Source organism: Fusarium odoratissimum, assembly GCF_000260195.1.
Source record: "Fusarium odoratissimum NRRL 54006 unplaced genomic scaffold supercont1.9, whole genome shotgun sequence".
NCBI classification, from domain to species: domain Eukaryota; kingdom Fungi; phylum Ascomycota; class Sordariomycetes; order Hypocreales; family Nectriaceae; genus Fusarium; species Fusarium odoratissimum.
This window is the reverse complement of record NW_022158695.1, coordinates 1,472,963-1,491,034: the sequence shown is the minus strand read 5'-3', so window position 1 is coordinate 1,491,034 and position 18,072 is coordinate 1,472,963. Positions and strand designations below refer to the sequence as shown.

Here is an 18,072-nt window from a genome sequence, read left to right as displayed (position 1 = left end):
GCACTTGTTAAGGATTTAGGCGTAGACAGGGCCACTTTCTTAACATTTGTATGCCAAGAAAGTGTGATGACAAAGGAAGGTGTTTGTGGAGTCAGCAGTTTGGGATGGAATGAGAAGGTATAGGGTAGCCTGTTCACTAGACTCGATTCGTATTCCTCGACCACACCCTTTGCCCAACCCGTTAATTCAACTTTACTTAAGTCCTACCCCATTTATATAATTGCCAAGCCTCTTTTCAGCCTATTCCAGGCAGTATCAGGTTATAATCCACAGTAAGGACGATTTGTCTGGGGTTGTGCTTACGTCACGTGACTACACCGCCTAGCCTAACCCCTCTATATTTGACGACTGCAACTATCGTCAGTCCCTCTTCGGCTGCCAAACTTCCAACCATGGCTTCAGAAGAATCAGCACCACCAAAAACGGTCTTGGTGTTCAGCGCAAAATCACCCGAGGAGGCCGCTATTTTTGGCCTTCGAGGGAGTGACATCCAGAATCTCAGAGCTGAACCGGTCCCTGGCCCCCCCGCTACGCCCGATGAATGGGGGTTTACGAGCCCAACGGCAGATGGAATCTGCAAATACTGCCAACTCATGCTTCATCCAGATCCACCACAGCTTATCCAGCATCAGCCCAATGTCATGCACCTGATCAACTCAGGCGACACGTGCTCGACCTGCAAATGGCTGGAAATTAGCATACAGCGTGGTGCCGCCTCAGTGCTAGCTGAATTTCAGCGAGGCAACCCGGAGTTATGTGACGAGAACAACTTCTCAAGGCCTGTTACTGTCGAGTTGACCAAGCACGAGAAGTATATCATGGCAGTTGGTTGGGTTGGAGATAGGAAGCTCTACACGAATGGCGGAGTGCCTTTGACGCTATCTTCGCCATCTCGTCTTGGTATGTCATCATCGCGACTCAAGAAGATATATCTCATACGTTAAATAGGAAGTCTTGCTACTCGAAGATTCTGGATTCCTCACTATGAACTGGATGAATCAGAACCTTTTAAGCGGCAAGATACACTGAAGATGTGGCTGAAGGAATGCGAATCTCATGAACAGTGTATCAAATCTCTTCCTAATACCAAAGAAGCAAAACTTCCAACGCGCGTGCTAGACCTGACTGGAAGTTCGGACATCCCATCAGATCCCAATGACATCAAGATCAAACTACGAGAGACGGAGGAGGGAGAAACTGGAACCTATACGGCTTTGAGCTACTGCTGGGGTGCCAACCCAGATCTCCATTTCAAAACGACAAGTGAGAATCTACAAAAGCACAAAGAAGGAATCAATTTCTTCGACTTGCCTTTGACGCAAAGGGAAACTATCCTCGCGACACTCTATCTAGGAATCCGATATCTTTGGATCGATGGCTTGTGCATTATTCAAGACTCCCGCCAAGACTGGGAAGCCGAGTCTGTCAAGATGGGATCTGTTTATACGAACGCACATCTCACACTAGCAGCTACTTCATCCGATACCCCAGATATGGGTCTTCTTCTCCCCTTCCAAGGCGCCGAGTGTGTCAAGATCCACGGGGAGACGGTTAGTGTTCGGATGGAGACGCATCGGGAGCTTGATAGGATGTCGGAGCCTTTGAATACTAGAGGCTGGACACTTCAAGAAGCTGTGCTAGCATCGAGGATTGTCTGTTTTGGCAAGGAGCAGTGGCTTTGGAAATGTCCTAGCCGCTATGCTACGGAGGACGGACTGATCGATGGATCGCGAGACATTGATGGTGGTCTGATTCAGTGGGCTGATATAGTGCAGCAAGGTCCTGGAGAGGATGGAAAGAACTATCTGCGACATTGGTATCAGATGGTGACAAACTACTCAAATCGTGATCTGACTTACCAAAGCGACAAATGGAACGCTATCGCTGGCCTCACAGAAATGTTCATAAAGCAGACCGGCTATACTCACCTGGCAGGCATATGGGAAGAGGATATCGCAAATGGACTTGTGTGGGAAGCGAAAATGCGTGGGGTGATCCGTGAGCCAGGAAGCATCCCGTCATGGTCCTGGATGTCTGTGAAAGGCGGGATCAAGGGCTATGTACACACGACCCCCACACTCTCTATGATTGAGCTTTTAGAGAGTGATTTGCAGTGGAAAGAAACTCCACTTGCGTCCCCTCTGACAGTCGCTCGCTTGACAGTCAAAGGAAAGATCATCCAGGCAACATTGGGGGCACGCTCTGTTACACAGGAATCTCGGCACCACGTTCTTGCAGCCCCGGGAGGCGACGAAATCTTTGGAGAGGCGTTTCTGGATAGCAGAATTCCTGATGGGGCGGAGATGCCGACTGTGTCGTGCCTTTTTGTAATGGAAGTCCCTGAGAAGAAGGAATACTTTACGTTACTTCTCACAGAGTCATCAAATGATGAAGTAGGCAGCCAGGAGAAGGGTATGACAAGGCTTGGGATTGGAGTTTTCTGGACAAAGTCCAGATTTTACAGCAACAGGACTGAAGGCGACGTGATCTTGGAGAAGGCTTCTGAGGCTACAGTAGTGCTGGTGTAGAAGGAACAAATTGCATCGCGGTATTATTCCGTTTGTGAATACAGAGTACGTACCGAATCAGGCTCCGAGTTTGAGGAAACAATGAAATGTTGTAATCGCTGCCTGAAATGCGCATGTGCCCCGTAGTCATGCATTCTTTTAGGGTCGGTCCACTCGGGACCCTGTCTGGCTGAGAATTTGGGACGGCTGAGCCTGCTTCTCCGCAGATCCCTGTGCAACGTGCATAAGCTGAAAAATTTGATGTCATATCATGATCCGAGTAACGCTAGTAGATCAGACTTTTTAACAACCTTGGAATTTATCTATTTGGGAGAAATTTGCTGAACTCACAATCCAGAACCATAGACATGAATATTCACTTCTTAGCTTGACTTGTGAAAGAGCCTGCTCGAGCTGGACCCGAGAAAAAGAAAAGAGACTTGGATCGCATGGTACAACTAGGCGCCAAGCCCAATACTGTTCAGCGTGTCGGTTACACAGCATATGTGATGTTCGGAGGAAATGAGACATGTCGTATCTGTGTGTGGTGAAGCTGGCACTTGCTCATTAACCTCACCAATCACAGTAACTGGCTGAGACTCGCCATTGCATTTGTTTTCGCCCTTCTCATTGTACGGTGACAAGAGCCTTGTTTCCTGAATTACAAATACCCAGTGGGGAATCTACAAGAAGAAAAGAAAAGTCAGAGTAGGTCAGAGGACTGTGAGCAATACACTGAAACTTTACTCCCCTGATCCCCAGCTTATCTATCCAGCATGCGGCTACACGACTCACAGCTTGGAGACGCATACCAAGATAAGAAGAAGGAACATATTAGACGTCGCCTTGGGGATCAGGGTTGGAAAGGGTAAGTATCACTTCATGATAAAAACTAAGCAGCACTGAAAATTACAGGCCTACGGAGCAAGGGCCCTATTTGAAGTATGTCAAGAGTCTATCAAAGAGATGGCCGCAGCTAGAGCTTCTAAACGATTTCATGGAAGTTGGGACTGTGCCTACACGCTGGTGCATCTTCCCTGGAGAGGAAAAGGACGAGAACGAGAAGCCGCGATATACATATCCTGAGACTCGTTTGTGACCCGCCCTCTTTTGACATTTTAGTTTCTAACTCGATGTAGGAAAAGAAGCTGAACAACGTCGCCGGGCAACAAGAATGAATGTTGCTTTGCTTAAATTCCAGGAAGCAGGAAATCTAGTCCTTGACCAGTACCGTTTGGAAGATAACTCTACGGACGGTGATATTCAGACTGCCCACAAACAGTTACGAAAAGCTATTTACGATGCCAAGGAAGACCAATCAGTACACAACTGCAGTTTGTTTGTTGTGGAGGACCTTTCACGCGATGTGATTGAGATCTTGGGCTCAGGGTTGTCCATCGATCCACGGTTCTTCCGCGCTCACATCACAGACTATGTCTGGAACAATATTCGCGATCGATGGCGTGAGCCGTCAATACTTCAGATTGATGCCAAACGGCAGAGCTGGTTCCAGCTTCGCTTGATCCGCTCTCGCTATTTTGAGAATCAAAGCCAGCTAACGGAGGCCAAAAACCAAGTCAATAATTTTAATGTTATGCGACGCTTGGATGCAGACAGGAACCAAATCTTCTGGGATAAGGATCCAGATCCTACTATATGGGAAAGACTTAAAGCTGAAGCCATTCGAAATCAGAGTGAAGTGGATGAAAAACAGGATACAAGAGTGGATGCAAAAGTTGGACATATGCGCAGTCGTTCTACGTTCTGGTTGAACGAAAAGTCAACTATCGGTAAGCATGTTGATTCGTGCAAGGGAAGCCTTGCTAACTATAATCGAAAATCAGGTGTCCTTCTGCTTGAACCAACTCCAGAAGCTGGGTATCCTCTTTGGCGTGGATATCCTAACTGGGGCGAAATACCGAAATTTGGAGTCAACGAGGACTCATTTGATGACCTCCAGATTCCGTCATCTTCGAGATCCAACACTACAGGAAAGTCAATGAGCTGGTTTGAAGACTACATCTTATGGGCCAAGAAGACCGCCAACTTCGCAAAGCCCTTGGATGATGCTAATGAACAACTTGCCATTCCGATTCAGTGCTTGCTGCACTTGGTGTGTGGCGAGTGGCTCACGTTCTCTGACTATCTTAACGCCCGGCTCAACCAGATCGACTGGGGAATTGCGAACCCTTCATTCTTCCCTGATTCCGGAGGCACTGATCATCAAAAACAGAGTCTGAGGAAGCTTCACCTCTGGCGGCGATGGGTACCCCAATCACGAGATATGCTTCAAGCAACTATGAGCCAAGTCATTGATGACAAAGGGAGCAAAGTTGCCAAATACTTTGAGCTCTACAAAGCTGATTTGGAGATTATTAAGAAACGCTTAGAGGACTACGAAACACGGATCGACCGTCTCAGCACGGTTGTCAATTCGACGATCAGCCTTACTGATGCCAGCAACACATCAAGGCTCACCATACTGGCATCGTTCTTCATCCCACCGAGCCTGGTGGCCACATTGTTGTCCATGAACATGGATCCACTCATTGGACTTGGTAATGCGCTGAAATGGTGGGCGGTGGCGTCTGTCGTGGCTGTCACGATTCTTTTCGCTATAGGTTATCTGTTGAAGACCAGGAAGGCGGAAAGTTTGAAAAAGAACTTGTCAATCACGAAACTTGTTTCGTGGTTGGAAGGACGATGGAGGAGTAAGTCAGGGAATAGAACGGAAGACACAGTATGAGCACCGAGTGGTTGACTCTGTTAATACAAAGCATACACAACGATATTTCCCTTAGATTGGCTACATCTTTTCGTCATAGCTAGCAGACACTAAGGAAAGTTATGATGGACGATATTATCTAGTCCGCTATATTGAAGAAAACAAAGACTACCTGCTGTAAGACTAGCCGCTTCTGAGCTCCACCAGAATTGAGGCCTGCCATGCAAAAAACCTCGTATCATGCACGCCAAGCTGCAAAGAGGTAATTGAACAGCCAACATGCATCACTAACGGTGATATGCAGTGCATACAGATATGCAGATACAAACCCGACGAGTGGTAAATCAGTGCTTAGCTCGCTACCATACATGGTTCAATATCATCTTCGTCGTGACTTTAGGGAAGTCATTTTTCTTATGATATCATAGGACTGTGGTCATAAATTTCATTTCGCCAGCTGAATTGGCGTTGTCGACCTGGATTATGCCGGATGACGAATAGCAATGTTGAAGCCAGATTTTCTTGGGGATATCTAAATTTTGATTCTACGGGTAGTGAGCATATGAACGCCTTCAAGCAAGCCATTGGCAGAGTTTGAGTCGCGAACACATCCCCCACTACTAGTAGAAGCGATCCTGGTTCCATACCGTCAGGTTTCGCAGTACTAAATGGCCCAGTTATTGAAGAGAAAGCCGTTCTGCCACCTGAACTTAAGAAAAGATCAAGTATCGGCGTATTGGCTCCGCGGGGTAGTCACGATGGGACATAGAAAAGGGTAAGATGATTTAAATACCGGAGTAGACAAAAGAGGATGTTATGATGATTCCAATTGCTGAATAATTGCCATTGAATGATCGCAGTTCAGTTACTCTCGAAGGCTCTCGCAAGATCCCCAAGCACTAAAACGAATAGAAAAGTTAGTAAAGAGTGATCTAGTCCATTAACCTGCGGGAATTTCTCCGGGCTATCAGGCATCTCGATTACTAAGATAGATCCATGGATATTTTAGTAGACTTGAATGGTAATCTAGAAGCTCTGAGTAGCTAGAAATTCCGTACGAAGACTCGGTGGTTAAGATAAGGTTCAGCCTCAACGTTTATAGTTCAACTAAGAAAACATATCATTTTCGGTCTTGGCAGCGCTACTCTATTAGTCAAGCCTGTCGCATTCATCTCCATGGGATTATGCAGTAAAGCACTTATGCACTGAACTAATAAAATTTGGTGTATTGCCTAGATTTGCCTTGCGAGATATTAGTAGTATCACACAATAGTTGTTAGTGTTAGCGATCAGTATATTGCGTCGAGAATCTTTTGGAATCATGTGGTTTACCTCTATGTAGAGTGTAACCTGCCGGCTGAATCACCGTACAAGGATAATATTTTGACATTGGAGCAATCTTTTGGTTAGATTGATAAAGTTTGGGGGACAGATAAAATTTGAGCAAACGCAATATATGATTCTTGCTGTTCTATCGCCAATGGCTAATGATGTATGTCGCAACAGAGAGCAACCAAACGCGCTCATCGAGTATACTATTGGGCCAAACCAAACCCTGCCGGTGTGATGAAGACTCTTTGTTGGTGGTCTATGCACAGCGGCAAACTGCTTCTCAATCAGCACCGCCCTCAAAGTCAAGCAAGGTGCACCATGCACTGAAACAAATCGAGAGTGGCCCAAGCGTCGGCCAAGAGTCACTGCCGCCCTGCAAACATAAACAGCGCAAGAAATCAAAAGAGAGAGGACAAACAAATGAGGGAGACTGTATGGAAAAATATGGTTCTGTGGGGGGAATTACCTAGAGTTTATCTCAATCAGGAACCGCAGCTTGTTGCACGCCTAACGGTTGCATATGTCTACGTCTATAAGCCTCCAGACAATTATATGACCAGTCGGCGAAAAATCGACCAGTAGGAAAATAAAGTCTTAGTAACAGAAATCGTCGCGGGGAGTAGACAAAGTTATTGGCTCGGTCCGGCCTGATTTGAACGGGATTCATGGACCAACAAAGCGCGCAAACATTCAAACGGGGGATGATAGGCTGATCCACTAAAACGACAAATACTGGTCCTTGTTAGACTTTGCGAGCGAAGGATGACCCCAATCAAGGCAATCTTACGAGCAACCTAAAAACACCTTCCGGTGACTCAACCGGCAACAAACCTTGGTACTATCAGTTATAAGAGAGGATGTTGAGCCGGTCTCAGAACTGGATTTCGAACAGACTTGAATCATTCAACACCGACACTTCAGCTTTTCCATCCTCGCCACAATAACTATCCCGATTCACAATGTCTCCCGAAACCAAGCTCTACAGGCATCGCTGCACGGGTCGCTGTCCTGACAGGTGGTCCAAGTTCCCGACCAACGAAGAAGAATATGACGACACAGAAAATACCATCTCCAAGGATCCAATCGTTCACCGGCACGTTTTCAGTGACCATCAGTGGGTGACTGACTCTTTTACCATTAATAGTCCCGCCATGCAAGGAGTGCTCTCGACCGTCCTGGCAAAATACCAAGACCTTGATCTTGAGCTCGAGAAATGGACTTTCAAACCACCGTTCATGCCTCTGGTCCACCGGTGGGACCGTCTTCTGTCTCTCTGTGATGCTACAGACAAAGAGCCTGTACCAGAAGCTTCGACTCAACTCCTAGAATTCCTGACTCCGATCCTAGCCCCCAAGGTTGACGCACTTGTGAAGACGCGCAAGACTGGAAACGTCATGTTCGCGGACCTGTGGCAGATCTTTGCTCCACATGAATTTGTGATCACAAAATTCTACGGCGTCGATGCTGTATGCCGCGTTACGAAATACAAACTCGTGGAGCCAAGCTGCTCACCGCCGTACTGGGAGGTTTATCTGGAGTATCTTGACTGGAATGGTAATCGTTGTGGCTATTCGAACACCATGATTATCATCCCAGAATTCGCTGCCTATCGACGAGTCACCTCGCTACCTGCCTACCCCTTGTCTTTCCACAATTCCCCTTCCAAGATTCGACAGCAGATGATTGAACGAGGCCGAAAGTTTGAAACCCTGCGTGGCTATCATTTCCAAGCCTGTTCTGGAACAAAGATTTTATTGCCTCCTGGGAAATCAGAGGAGCGACCGGTAGGAAGACTCATGTGAGTTTGTTTATTAAGTTTAGCTAACTCGTGGCGCAGGTCTCTGGTCGGGTCATCGTTGACGCTCACGCTTACTACCTGACAAACGATATAGTGAAACCCGATCTCGCTTCCTTAATCGGGGACGACCAACCCAAGAAACAAGACGAGGATGAGAAATCAGATAAGAATAAATCTAAACGTCGTGGCTGTGATGGCTGGGGCTGCGACGATGGCTCCTGCGACTTCTGCCGCGACGAGGGCGAGGACGACAATGATGACACAGATACTTCCGAGGAACGCGATACACCGGTGGTGGAAGGTAATGCAGAAATGACGGTAAAAGCACCAAACGACAATGCAGGACGCTCTGAGACTCTTGAGGACCTCACTGATGACATGTGTCTTGTTGCGACACCGTGGTTGAAAGGCTTTGACCTCAAGACCAAGGAATGGGGTAAGTTGTCATCACTTCGATTTCGACTCACTTAAAAGCTGACCATGACAAAAAGCCCAGTTCTATGTGGATGACCTAACTCCTGTGGTGTGGAATGATGCCGCATTCAACCATCTAGTGCTTCCGGGCACAGAGAAGCAGCTTGCTTGGGAGTTTGTGGAGAACAAGACTCTCGCCAATAGCTTTGACGACTTTATCCAAGACAAGGGTAAGTTACCTCAATTAGCAAACTCGAGCAACATCTGACATTCGCAGGTCGCGGTATTATCATTCTCATGTTTGGACCACCTGGTGTAGGAAAGACCTATACCGCAGAAGCAGGTAAGTTGAATCTGCAAGCGGGGAGGTTTAGATTGGTTGACACATTATGCAGTTGCCGAGAAGGCGCGTGTGCCGCTGTACTCCATGAGCGCTGGAGATCTGGGAACCGTACCAAAGGAGGTCGAGCTTGCACTGGAGCGAGGACTCACTCTGTGTGGCCTCTGGAATGCTATGCTCCTCCTCGATGAAGCCGACGTTTTCCTCGGCGCTCGCACTGATAGCGACCTAGCTAGGAACGAGCTCGTGGCTGGTAAGCACCATAACTTCCTACTCTTCCTTCATTCGCATACTAACAAATATAGTATTCCTCACCAAGCTTGAGTACTACACAGGAGTCTGCTTCCTCACGACCAATCGAACAGCCAGCATCGACACAGCCTTCCAGTCCCGCGTGGATCTCTTCCTTCCATACAAGGACTTGACATTTGAAGCTCGGAAGAAGGTCTGGCAGAACTTCATCAATCGGGCTGGGGGCACTCAAGTTGAGATTCCAGACGAGGAGATGAACAAGCTGGCTGAGATGAAGCTGAATGGTCGTGAGATCAAGAACTTGATCAAGAGCGCTCATCTACTTGGTCTCAAGAATGGAGGTGTCATTCAGGTAGACCGGCTCTTGATGCTGGCTCAGAACCGGGTTGCTGCTCTTGGGGAGTTGAAGAACAACTGAGAAGGGCGATACATCGTGATACCCAGTCGAGTGAAAAGTAGAGAGCATTTTCTTCATCGCGATGGTGCATGAAAACAAAAATGGCAGTGCTTGGATAGATGAACTTCAGAGCACCAAGTATATCCATAGATAGATAGCCTTGATACACTGCAAATACCAAAATGTTGTAGTCAAAAGCCACACGGACACGAAGTTGTGATTTCTGGTCCCGTGAACCCCCAACGGGCAGGAATGGTATTCATCATTCATCTAGGCTTGCAACCATTGTTGGGGTCTATTTCTCTTGGCGCTGACAATTGTTACTCAAAGGTGATGGTATCTGTTCATTAGCATCCTGCTTGAAGCTTTCCATTCTTGCATCTTTATACTAAACCCCTTTCATCTTGTTCATTGAGATGTGATTGATGGCATTATTGTGACCGAAGGTTGCTAGCCGAGGTGATCGGGGACTAGGGCGCGTTGGTACCTTGGGTCTTGACATATGCAATGGAACCACCTCCCGCTTGACCGTAACCCCCAACCCCCAACTCCATTACCATATTAGACTAGCCAAAACTTTAGATGCGGAAAAGTAAATAGTCATTTGGTGTCGCCCTCGGGCTTTGGGTTCCTTGAGAAAATCCATGGGCGATGAAAAAGGACAGATCAAGTGAACATTACAACATTACGTATAGCATATCAAGTCAATTGATGAGATTCCTGTTCGCAATCGCAGAAGATCTCCTCAATAGATAAGATAAAGAATACGAAATCTTTCCGCAATTTAAGCATACCATTCCCTTCAGGGTTTTCCGTTCGTTAGCACTGCTACCTACCCCAATAAGGTCCGAGCCGATCATTGTTTATCTTTAACCGTAATTTGACGGCGAAACAAATTCCACCACTTATAAACACCCAGTGATCTGCGCCGTTTGATCAAGAGCCCCTCTCGTCTGATCATTGGTGCTAATTGTCAAGCCCGACAGGGGTTCCCCGCAAACACCCCGGAATTAAGCAGTACTTTAATCCTAACCGAGCTCGGGGTTCTTGATGTAAAGAGAAAAAAGCGCAGATGATCTTGAATACATATACCGTGCCAAAGACCATGTTTGTGCCATTGACATCTCAGTTCCTTCTCATTCTTGTTCAACTGCCAAGATGAAGCTGTCCTCGGTTCTCTGCGGTGTCTTTGCGACTCTCACTGTTGCGTTTCCCAAGGAATACCTCAGTCTCGCGACTTGGGGTGTTGAGGGTTATGCGAAGGACAATCCCATTGGCATTACCACTGGTGGCAAGGGTGGAAAGACTGTTACTGTTACTACCGCCGAGGAGCTTGTCGCTGCTGTCAAGGGTACTGAGCCTAAGATCGTGAAGCTCAAGGGCAAAGTTACTCTCCCTTCTCGCCTCAAAGTCGGATCCAACACTTCTCTCATTGGTGTTGGATTGACCGCTCATATCACTGGTGCTGGCGTCGATGTTTATCATGGAGACAATGTCATTCTGCAGAACTTGAAGATCACCCATATTTTGGATAATGATTGCATCACTATCCGAAACAGCACTCGCGTCTGGGTTGATCACAACGAGTTTTCTTCTGATATTAACCAAGGTCCTGATCACTACGTAAGTCCCGTGCAAGCTGCCAACTGCCAAGTGTTTAGCTGACCTCTTTTTCCAGGATGGACAAGTCGATATTATCCGTGCCTCGGACTGGATCACTGTCTCATGGAACTACTTCCACGACCACTGGAAGTCTTCCCTCGTTGGCAACGACGCTACCTTCCGCGACCTCGACTTCGGCCACCTCCACGTCACATACCATCACAACTACTGGCGCAACATGGGAACCCGTGGTCCCGCTGGTCGCTTTGGCCACCAGCATGTGTACAACAACCTCTACGAGGACTTCCTGTACCAAGCTATCCACAGTCGATCTGATAACCAGGTATGCCTGGCGCAGGCCAATTGTGAAACTTTGACTAATTGAAAAAGGTTCTTGTTGAGGGCAACGTTTTCCGAGGTAACACTAGTGAGGCTCTGAGCACTTACGGTCTTGTCATCCCCATGGATTCTCCCAACACTTGCACTTGTGGTGACGAGGAGCTTGATGGCTATGCGAACCTTGGAGCCAGTATGTATACTTCTTCTACCATTCAAGATCTTACGACTGACTATTAAACAGAGAACGATTGGGGTAAGGCTGGAGTTAACATTACACAGAAGGGTAACTTCTACAAGGCTGATTACAAGTACAAGTTGACTCCCCTCAAGCTTGTCCCTACCGTGGCCAAACTTGGAGCTGGTGTTGGTAGAATCTGGTAGTATGGTAGCTTAAGCCTCTTACCATTTACTTATTAATACGATTCATGCTGCTTTATTGCAGCCTTTTGGTTCTTGACTGATGTCCATGCCATGTTAAATATTTTGAACCTCAGATGTTATAAAAAGTCTTACCGGGTACTAGCAACGGGCCCCATGAGATGCTGGATAGATTTTACGAGGCTATGAAAGTAACCCTACAGGTATGGCTGAACGCTCATCTCTGAATGCAACATGGAATTTCAAAATTAGTTGCCAATTTTCAAATATTAATGACGGGTTTTCTCGCAGATAGATCTCAGTTACATAGATCGACGATCCGGGTTTCGTCTTACATTCTCCATATTGACTGCTGTGGTTATCGACTAGGACTCATTCTATAATCGCGCTCACTGGTCTTCCTTTCAATTCACTCAAACTTTTGCTATACTTCTTCGCACATAGTCGCTTCACAGAAGTATCCTTGCGATGTCTTGCAAAGCATGTACCTATAAGCATCAAACTACCATGGTTCTCCACTGAATGCACAATTTAGGTATCGGGGCATAATGTATACAAGAATCTCGCATCGTTAGTGGAGATATCGAATGACTGTGAACCCATTTCCAGTCAACGGAACCACCGCCCCCGCAAGCCGACCCCGGCCGTTCCGCCACCCACCTACCTCCGCTTCACGAGGCATCTCCATCACCCGGAACTAAGAAGCGCATTAACAACGGAGACCTGGACTCGACTCTTCAACGAAAATTGATCATGAGGGATGAATTTCTTGACCATACGGCGGTTCCTTCAAGAAATTCATCCCATGTCCACGGTTCTACCCCAGCTTCTATGCTGATCCCAAGTGCGGAGAAAATCTGGGGAAGCATGCAGCGGAATTATTGCCGACTCCAGACCAGGATATCGTGATGGACTATTTAAAGAAGAGTGGATAATGGCCTAAATCTTTTTCCCATCAGCAGATCAACTTCAACTCCTCATTCTTCTGCCTTTGCACTTCGAAATGGCAAATCTTAAATCCCTCATCTTTCTGGCTGCTGTTTCGGCGGTACGCGCCACTATCAGCCCTGGTAGTCTCGTCACTATCTCTACAGCTGTTGATGCCACCAGTGGAGCTGCCTGGTGGGACCCTCTGGATGAGTACGGCGGCTATGACTGGCTTGCTTATCTGAGAAACCCTCCTGGCGGTGCTATTGCTGATAATAATGTCATGGTCGCACGACGCTCTATCTCAGATGGCAGTGTCTCTCGCGACTGCGTCAGAGATTCAGACGGGGAGTGTGCTGTCTTTGCGGATGATCTGGGACATAACACTCCCAGTATCAGCGTTGACGGCGATGGATATGTCCATGTCTTTACAAGCATGCACAACGAGCCGTGGAAGTACTTCCGCTCGTCTCAGCCATACAGCAGCACTCTCGTCAACGCCAGCTCTGATATGCCCGATCAGACTGTCCTCATTACATACCCTGTTATCAAGCGTGATGCCGACGGAAACCTGTGGCTGATCGTCCGAGGGCAAGCATCTGGTGATGGCTCCGCAAGGGGTGGCTACTTCTATAAGTACACGACGGACAACAAGAAGTGGACCCGCGTGAGCCTCTGGGCGTACAACAAGGGCTACTCTGTATACCCCGATGATATCGCGTTTTCGTCTGATGGAGATGTTCATGTTCAGTGGGAATGGAGCAAGTATCCCGCGTCTGCTGTGCGCCACCAGGGAAGCTATGTCCGCTATCGCCCATCTACCAACTCCTTCACCTCCGCCTCTGGATCTACCGTTTCGACACCCATCACCCAAAACACCGCCGATATCGTGTATCAGCCTCTGACTTCAGGGGAGACATACAGCGGCGACATCAACGCTTCACCCGGACCAGCTTTCCAGAGTGCAAAGATGGCTCTATACGAACGCCCCGCTGGCACCGTTCACATCCAGAGCGCCTACCGCTTCAAGACTTCTACTAGCGGAACATGGCAAGTTCGTCGTGCTACAGCAACATATGGTACTTCTAACCCTTGGACGCGTGAGATCCTGTATAGCGATAGTGAGACCAGCGCTGGTATTGGTATCACTCATGACGGAACAACTGCTCGCATCTACTACAGTCGCTCTTCAGCCAGTGCCTTTGTGCTGGAGAATGTCGGTGGGGCTGGCTGGACTAATACTGCTATTGAACCAGCTGTTGGCAAGAAGGTGCAGCGTCTCCAGGCTTTGATGAGGAGTGATGGAACGGATGTTTTGTACTTGGGTGCCCCAACGAATGTTAACTCGACCACCGGAAGCTTGTATCTATTGACTGTTGGCGGCAGGACTTAGTAGCACGATGCCTGTCTAGCATGAGACGCTTGGATGTGATTTAGTGGAGTGGCCATAGCTGGGGCTTCATCTCGTCCCATATTAGTCAATATGACCCCTCTCATATCTCAAGGGTATTTCCATTCTATCTTACATATCAGCGTTCTGTTAAAAACGCCGACCATTACTGCCCAGCATTGTACGCATAGTCTCCATCCTCTGGATACTCTACTGGCATCTCAGGAGTGATATTACTAAAGTCTCCGTGAAAATTCAGGATACTATTGGTAAAGGACTCATCTGGCCTTCCTGTAGTGTTGAACTGGGACGTCGACATATCCTCCACGCCGAGTATTGGGGCCGATAAGTATGTCCAGAAATTGATCTCATCGGGTGCGACCGCTACATCTGAGAGATCGAAGAGTGGCCACGTATCCTCTGGCATCATTGATGATATGGTGTTGTGACTCTGCGCGTCACCAAAGAGTCCTTGTTGAGTGTTTGTTGATGTCTCAAAAGCTGCCCAATTGTCGCCCGTGGATTGCGTCCCGTATCCAGCTGTATTAGCTGCTGGTCGGTGTTGAGTCTCGTCGCCTATAGGAGGTCCATAGACCTGATTCATTTCCCTGTTACCCGTTTCTAGATTTATGTTTCGAGGACTAGTGTCTTGCATATTTGTATCACCTCCAACGGCAACCAAGCTCCGCTGCGACACGCCATTAGAATCCTGTCTTCGGAGCTGCTGTATGATGGAACGCCTTCGATCTCGTCGAGACTCCTCTGAGTTGTGATGTATTGGTAGTCGTTGGCCTCCTCCCGCTGATCTCATCATGTCCTTCTCGACAAGATCGATAGTAGCATCAGCCAATTTTGATAGTGCTTCACGAGCTCTCGCGATTCTCTCCCAACGCACTCCAAGTTTCTCAAGTATGCTCTTCCATTGAAACAAGCAGCTCTTGAACGAGATCCAGTCATCTTTTGCCTTGATTCGCGCCTGAGTATTCTTCCAGACGATGAACACGAGAGTGACTCCGCTCATGAATTGGAAATGCAGGTCTATCCAGGTGAAATCCATCAAACCTTCACTGATACGAAGGTATGATAGCTGAATAAGATCTTTGGCAGCTTCGTAGCATGAAAGCGTTTCAGACGTACTCAAACTTGGGCGAGAGGGCGATGGTCTGTAGAGGATGAGCAGCGCTGTACGATACCAGTAGCCCCACCAGTTGACGTTATGACCATCGGAGTCAGTAAGAGTCAGAGCCACTGAGTTCCAGCCTTTCAATCGCTGAGCCATCTCCTTAGTCCACTGGGTAAGGTCTGATTCCTCTTCGCTATGGCCTGTATCGTCTCGCCGTGCTGCATGTAGCTTGTGTACAATCTCACTTTCGAGTTGTTGCAGTTCAAGCCAGTGTAGTATCTGTAGCCGCTTACTCGGTACTAACGAGTGTCTCGGCAGATGAATGTCGACAGTAAAGTCGTCAAAAGTGAACGGTCGACCAAGAAGGATATTGAGTGTCCGATCAAAGCTGTATGTTACCCAGAATAGCCTTCGCTTCGTATCTGCTTCACTTATCCTCTCAATTTCTGTGTCGTTACCAGTTGAAGAAATAGCTATTGTGGTCTCTGAGTGATATCCAAGATCAATGCACATGCGCATGCAAAGACCGGAGATATACCAAACCGGCGCAGAAGATGAGTCGAGGATAGAGAGAAGCAACAACAACAGAAGGCATTGCACCGACTTTACATTCTTTGTCTGCATGATCAGACTGATATCCGCCATGGCATTGGCAGTGAAGCCTTTCGATAGTGTCGTACTCTCATTATGATCGTGGGACATGAACATGAGAGAGATGGCAAGCACCATGTTAAGCATGAATCGAGTCCACACCTCGCCAGATCCTGGTCGATTTTGACCATCTCTGTCGTTCTGGCGACCGTAAAATTCTGTCACGGCCTTGCTAAATTCCTGCTGGTTGAGAATAGGATACTGAACCTGATATTGGCTGAAGAATGTCTCGATGAGGCTATTAGCCGTCTCTCGCGATGGCAAGGCAATTATGGTACTACTACTGGAAGGTTCCTTTGGTCCGGTTCGAGCTTCTGTTGTTTCAGATGGCGATTCGAAGTTTGGATAGTTCTGCTGAGCGGACTCAAGAACTGATCGGACCAAGTACATTCCTAGACTTGTTTCAGCTCGAGTAACTATTATTAATCGTGCATTCATACCGCTTGAAGCTCCGATGAAATGAGCATGCCCCTCATCTCCAACACGAATCAAGTCTTGAGCAGGCTCATCGTCTGAGCGCAATGTCGAGGTAGGTGGCGACACTTCAATTGTCGCATCGTCAACCTCTTGGAGCTGAGCTTCTAGTCGCATGAGTTGAGCTTCCAGATCATGGATGTAGCTCCGAGGATGGGCGTCGCCCGAGCGGCCATCCGTGTAGTCACAGATGGAGCCTGAGTTTTGACATGGTTGGCATGCAGGAATCTCTATTTCAAGATCAGTGAGATGGATTGACGGAAGACGAATTGTAGAGAAGCTCACGTGTATCGCACCGCGCTTTGCGTTTGCGACAACGGTTACACGCGTTTATCGTCTATCAAATTGTGAGTAACAGAAGCGTAGAGAGAGAGTACCCATGAGTAGCTTACAAAGTACGGCGGGTCCATTGTCCGCCAAACGTGCCATCATCCTACATTGAATTGGTTTCTGACGCGACTGCTTCCCTGCAATGTCTCGTCTGGGTCACGATCAAAGTCGGAGCCGATCGCTTTGAGTAAAAGTGCGGAGTAAAGTTGGCGTGGAATTCATTCCGCCCCCGCTAACGAAGCAGGTGATCCTCTTCTCCACCAAACTCCTTACGTCGATCATACATACCCTGGAGTGATTTCCTTTGGAACGATAAGTCCATTTTCAGTGGACTGCTAATTACGGCCTCGGCTATAGTACACACTATTGAATTTCGAGATAAATTACCGATTGAGAGTCAATACAGCACATGGCCTAGGAATGGAATGCAAACCAGACCCAGAGATTTACAAAAACTCGGTTCTTGTTTCTATCACTGATGCAACTCACAAAAGTCAACGAACCAAATCAAAGAGCAGTGTATCAATTGCATTACTTGTCCTTGGAATTATCTTTTCTTGTTAATGTCATTTTACCTTTCAGCTACGCTCGTAATATTTATGGATATAGTGCCGGCGAGACAGACTCCATGCTGGTACGTAGTTGCTGGCAGTATTCATAGAGTGAGCCGGACTGAAACTTAAGAGGCTGATATGGAACTTGCGCCAAGTTCCTTAACATATGAAGCCTTATACGCGGACGATGTAGGCGACATCTCATGGTGGAGATTACTGAAAGCTTGAACCGAGGTAGCTACCTGTTTGTCGGCAGAAATTGTCTTTGGGCGCCCATACATCTTAAAGACCAACTGACGCTGCCATTACTAAGTTGATAACTGTCCTGCATTCACTAATATCAGCATTCGGCAAATGAAACGAGCAACAACAAGTGGAATGAGAAGGTTAAAGTATGTCCAAGATGTGACACTAAGATAAAATCATCAATTATTTAACTATGTAGATGTAGACATAATCCTCCATGTTAACCAGGAATAGCCCTCATACAGTCAAAGCTTTGCTCCAAAGGAATGAGCCCGAAGCTATCCTTAGAAGTT

At 47.4% G+C, this 18,072-nt stretch overlaps 6 protein-coding genes across 6 annotated transcripts; 5 read left to right on the top strand and 1 right to left on the bottom strand.

Moving 5' to 3' along the window:
- Positions 1 to 369: 369 nt before the first annotated feature.
- On the top strand, positions 370 to 2,634 carry FOIG_06931 (uncharacterized protein). The gene is made up of 2 exons (XM_031206170.1): positions 370 to 900; positions 949 to 2,634. The coding sequence occupies exons 1-2, from the start codon at positions 393 to 395 to the stop codon at positions 2,526 to 2,528; spliced, it is 2,088 nt and encodes a 695-aa protein (XP_031064894.1). The 5' UTR covers positions 370 to 392; the 3' UTR covers positions 2,529 to 2,634.
- Positions 2,635 to 2,836: 202 nt separating this feature from the next.
- On the top strand, positions 2,837 to 5,363 carry FOIG_06930 (uncharacterized protein). The gene is made up of 3 exons (XM_031206169.1): positions 2,837 to 3,598; positions 3,647 to 4,297; positions 4,352 to 5,363. The coding sequence occupies exons 1-3, from the start codon at positions 3,505 to 3,507 to the stop codon at positions 5,251 to 5,253; spliced, it is 1,647 nt and encodes a 548-aa protein (XP_031064893.1). The 5' UTR covers positions 2,837 to 3,504; the 3' UTR covers positions 5,254 to 5,363.
- A 2,160-nt stretch (positions 5,364 to 7,523) lies between these two features.
- FOIG_06929 (uncharacterized protein) lies at positions 7,524 to 9,786 on the top strand (the record flags this gene model as incomplete). The annotated part of the gene is made up of 6 exons (XM_031206168.1): positions 7,524 to 8,348; positions 8,402 to 8,798; positions 8,854 to 9,006; positions 9,054 to 9,119; positions 9,172 to 9,369; positions 9,422 to 9,786. The coding sequence occupies 6 exons, from the start codon at positions 7,524 to 7,526 to the stop codon at positions 9,784 to 9,786; spliced, it is 2,004 nt and encodes a 667-aa protein (XP_031064892.1).
- A 1,045-nt stretch (positions 9,787 to 10,831) lies between these two features.
- FOIG_06928 (uncharacterized protein) lies at positions 10,832 to 12,163 on the top strand. Its single transcript, XM_031206167.1, has 4 exons — positions 10,832 to 11,388; positions 11,444 to 11,710; positions 11,758 to 11,896; positions 11,948 to 12,163. Exons 1-4 carry the CDS (start codon positions 10,924 to 10,926, stop codon positions 12,085 to 12,087), a joined length of 1,011 nt encoding a protein of 336 aa, XP_031064891.1. The 5' UTR covers positions 10,832 to 10,923; the 3' UTR covers positions 12,088 to 12,163.
- Positions 12,164 to 13,050: 887 nt separating this feature from the next.
- Positions 13,051 to 14,575, top strand: FOIG_06927 (uncharacterized protein). Its single transcript, XM_031206166.1, has one exon. The coding sequence runs from the start codon at positions 13,088 to 13,090 to the stop codon at positions 14,402 to 14,404; it is 1,317 nt and encodes a 438-aa protein (XP_031064890.1). The 5' UTR covers positions 13,051 to 13,087; the 3' UTR covers positions 14,405 to 14,575.
- Positions 13,052 to 17,150, bottom strand: FOIG_06926 (uncharacterized protein). Its single transcript, XM_031206165.1, has 4 exons — positions 17,042 to 17,150; positions 16,935 to 16,986; positions 16,616 to 16,879; positions 13,052 to 16,567 (listed from the first exon to the last, which is right to left on the bottom strand). The coding sequence occupies exons 1-4, from the start codon at positions 17,057 to 17,059 to the stop codon at positions 14,568 to 14,570; spliced, it is 2,334 nt and encodes a 777-aa protein (XP_031064889.1). The 5' UTR covers positions 17,060 to 17,150; the 3' UTR covers positions 13,052 to 14,567.
- Positions 17,151 to 18,072: the final 922 nt, after the last annotated feature.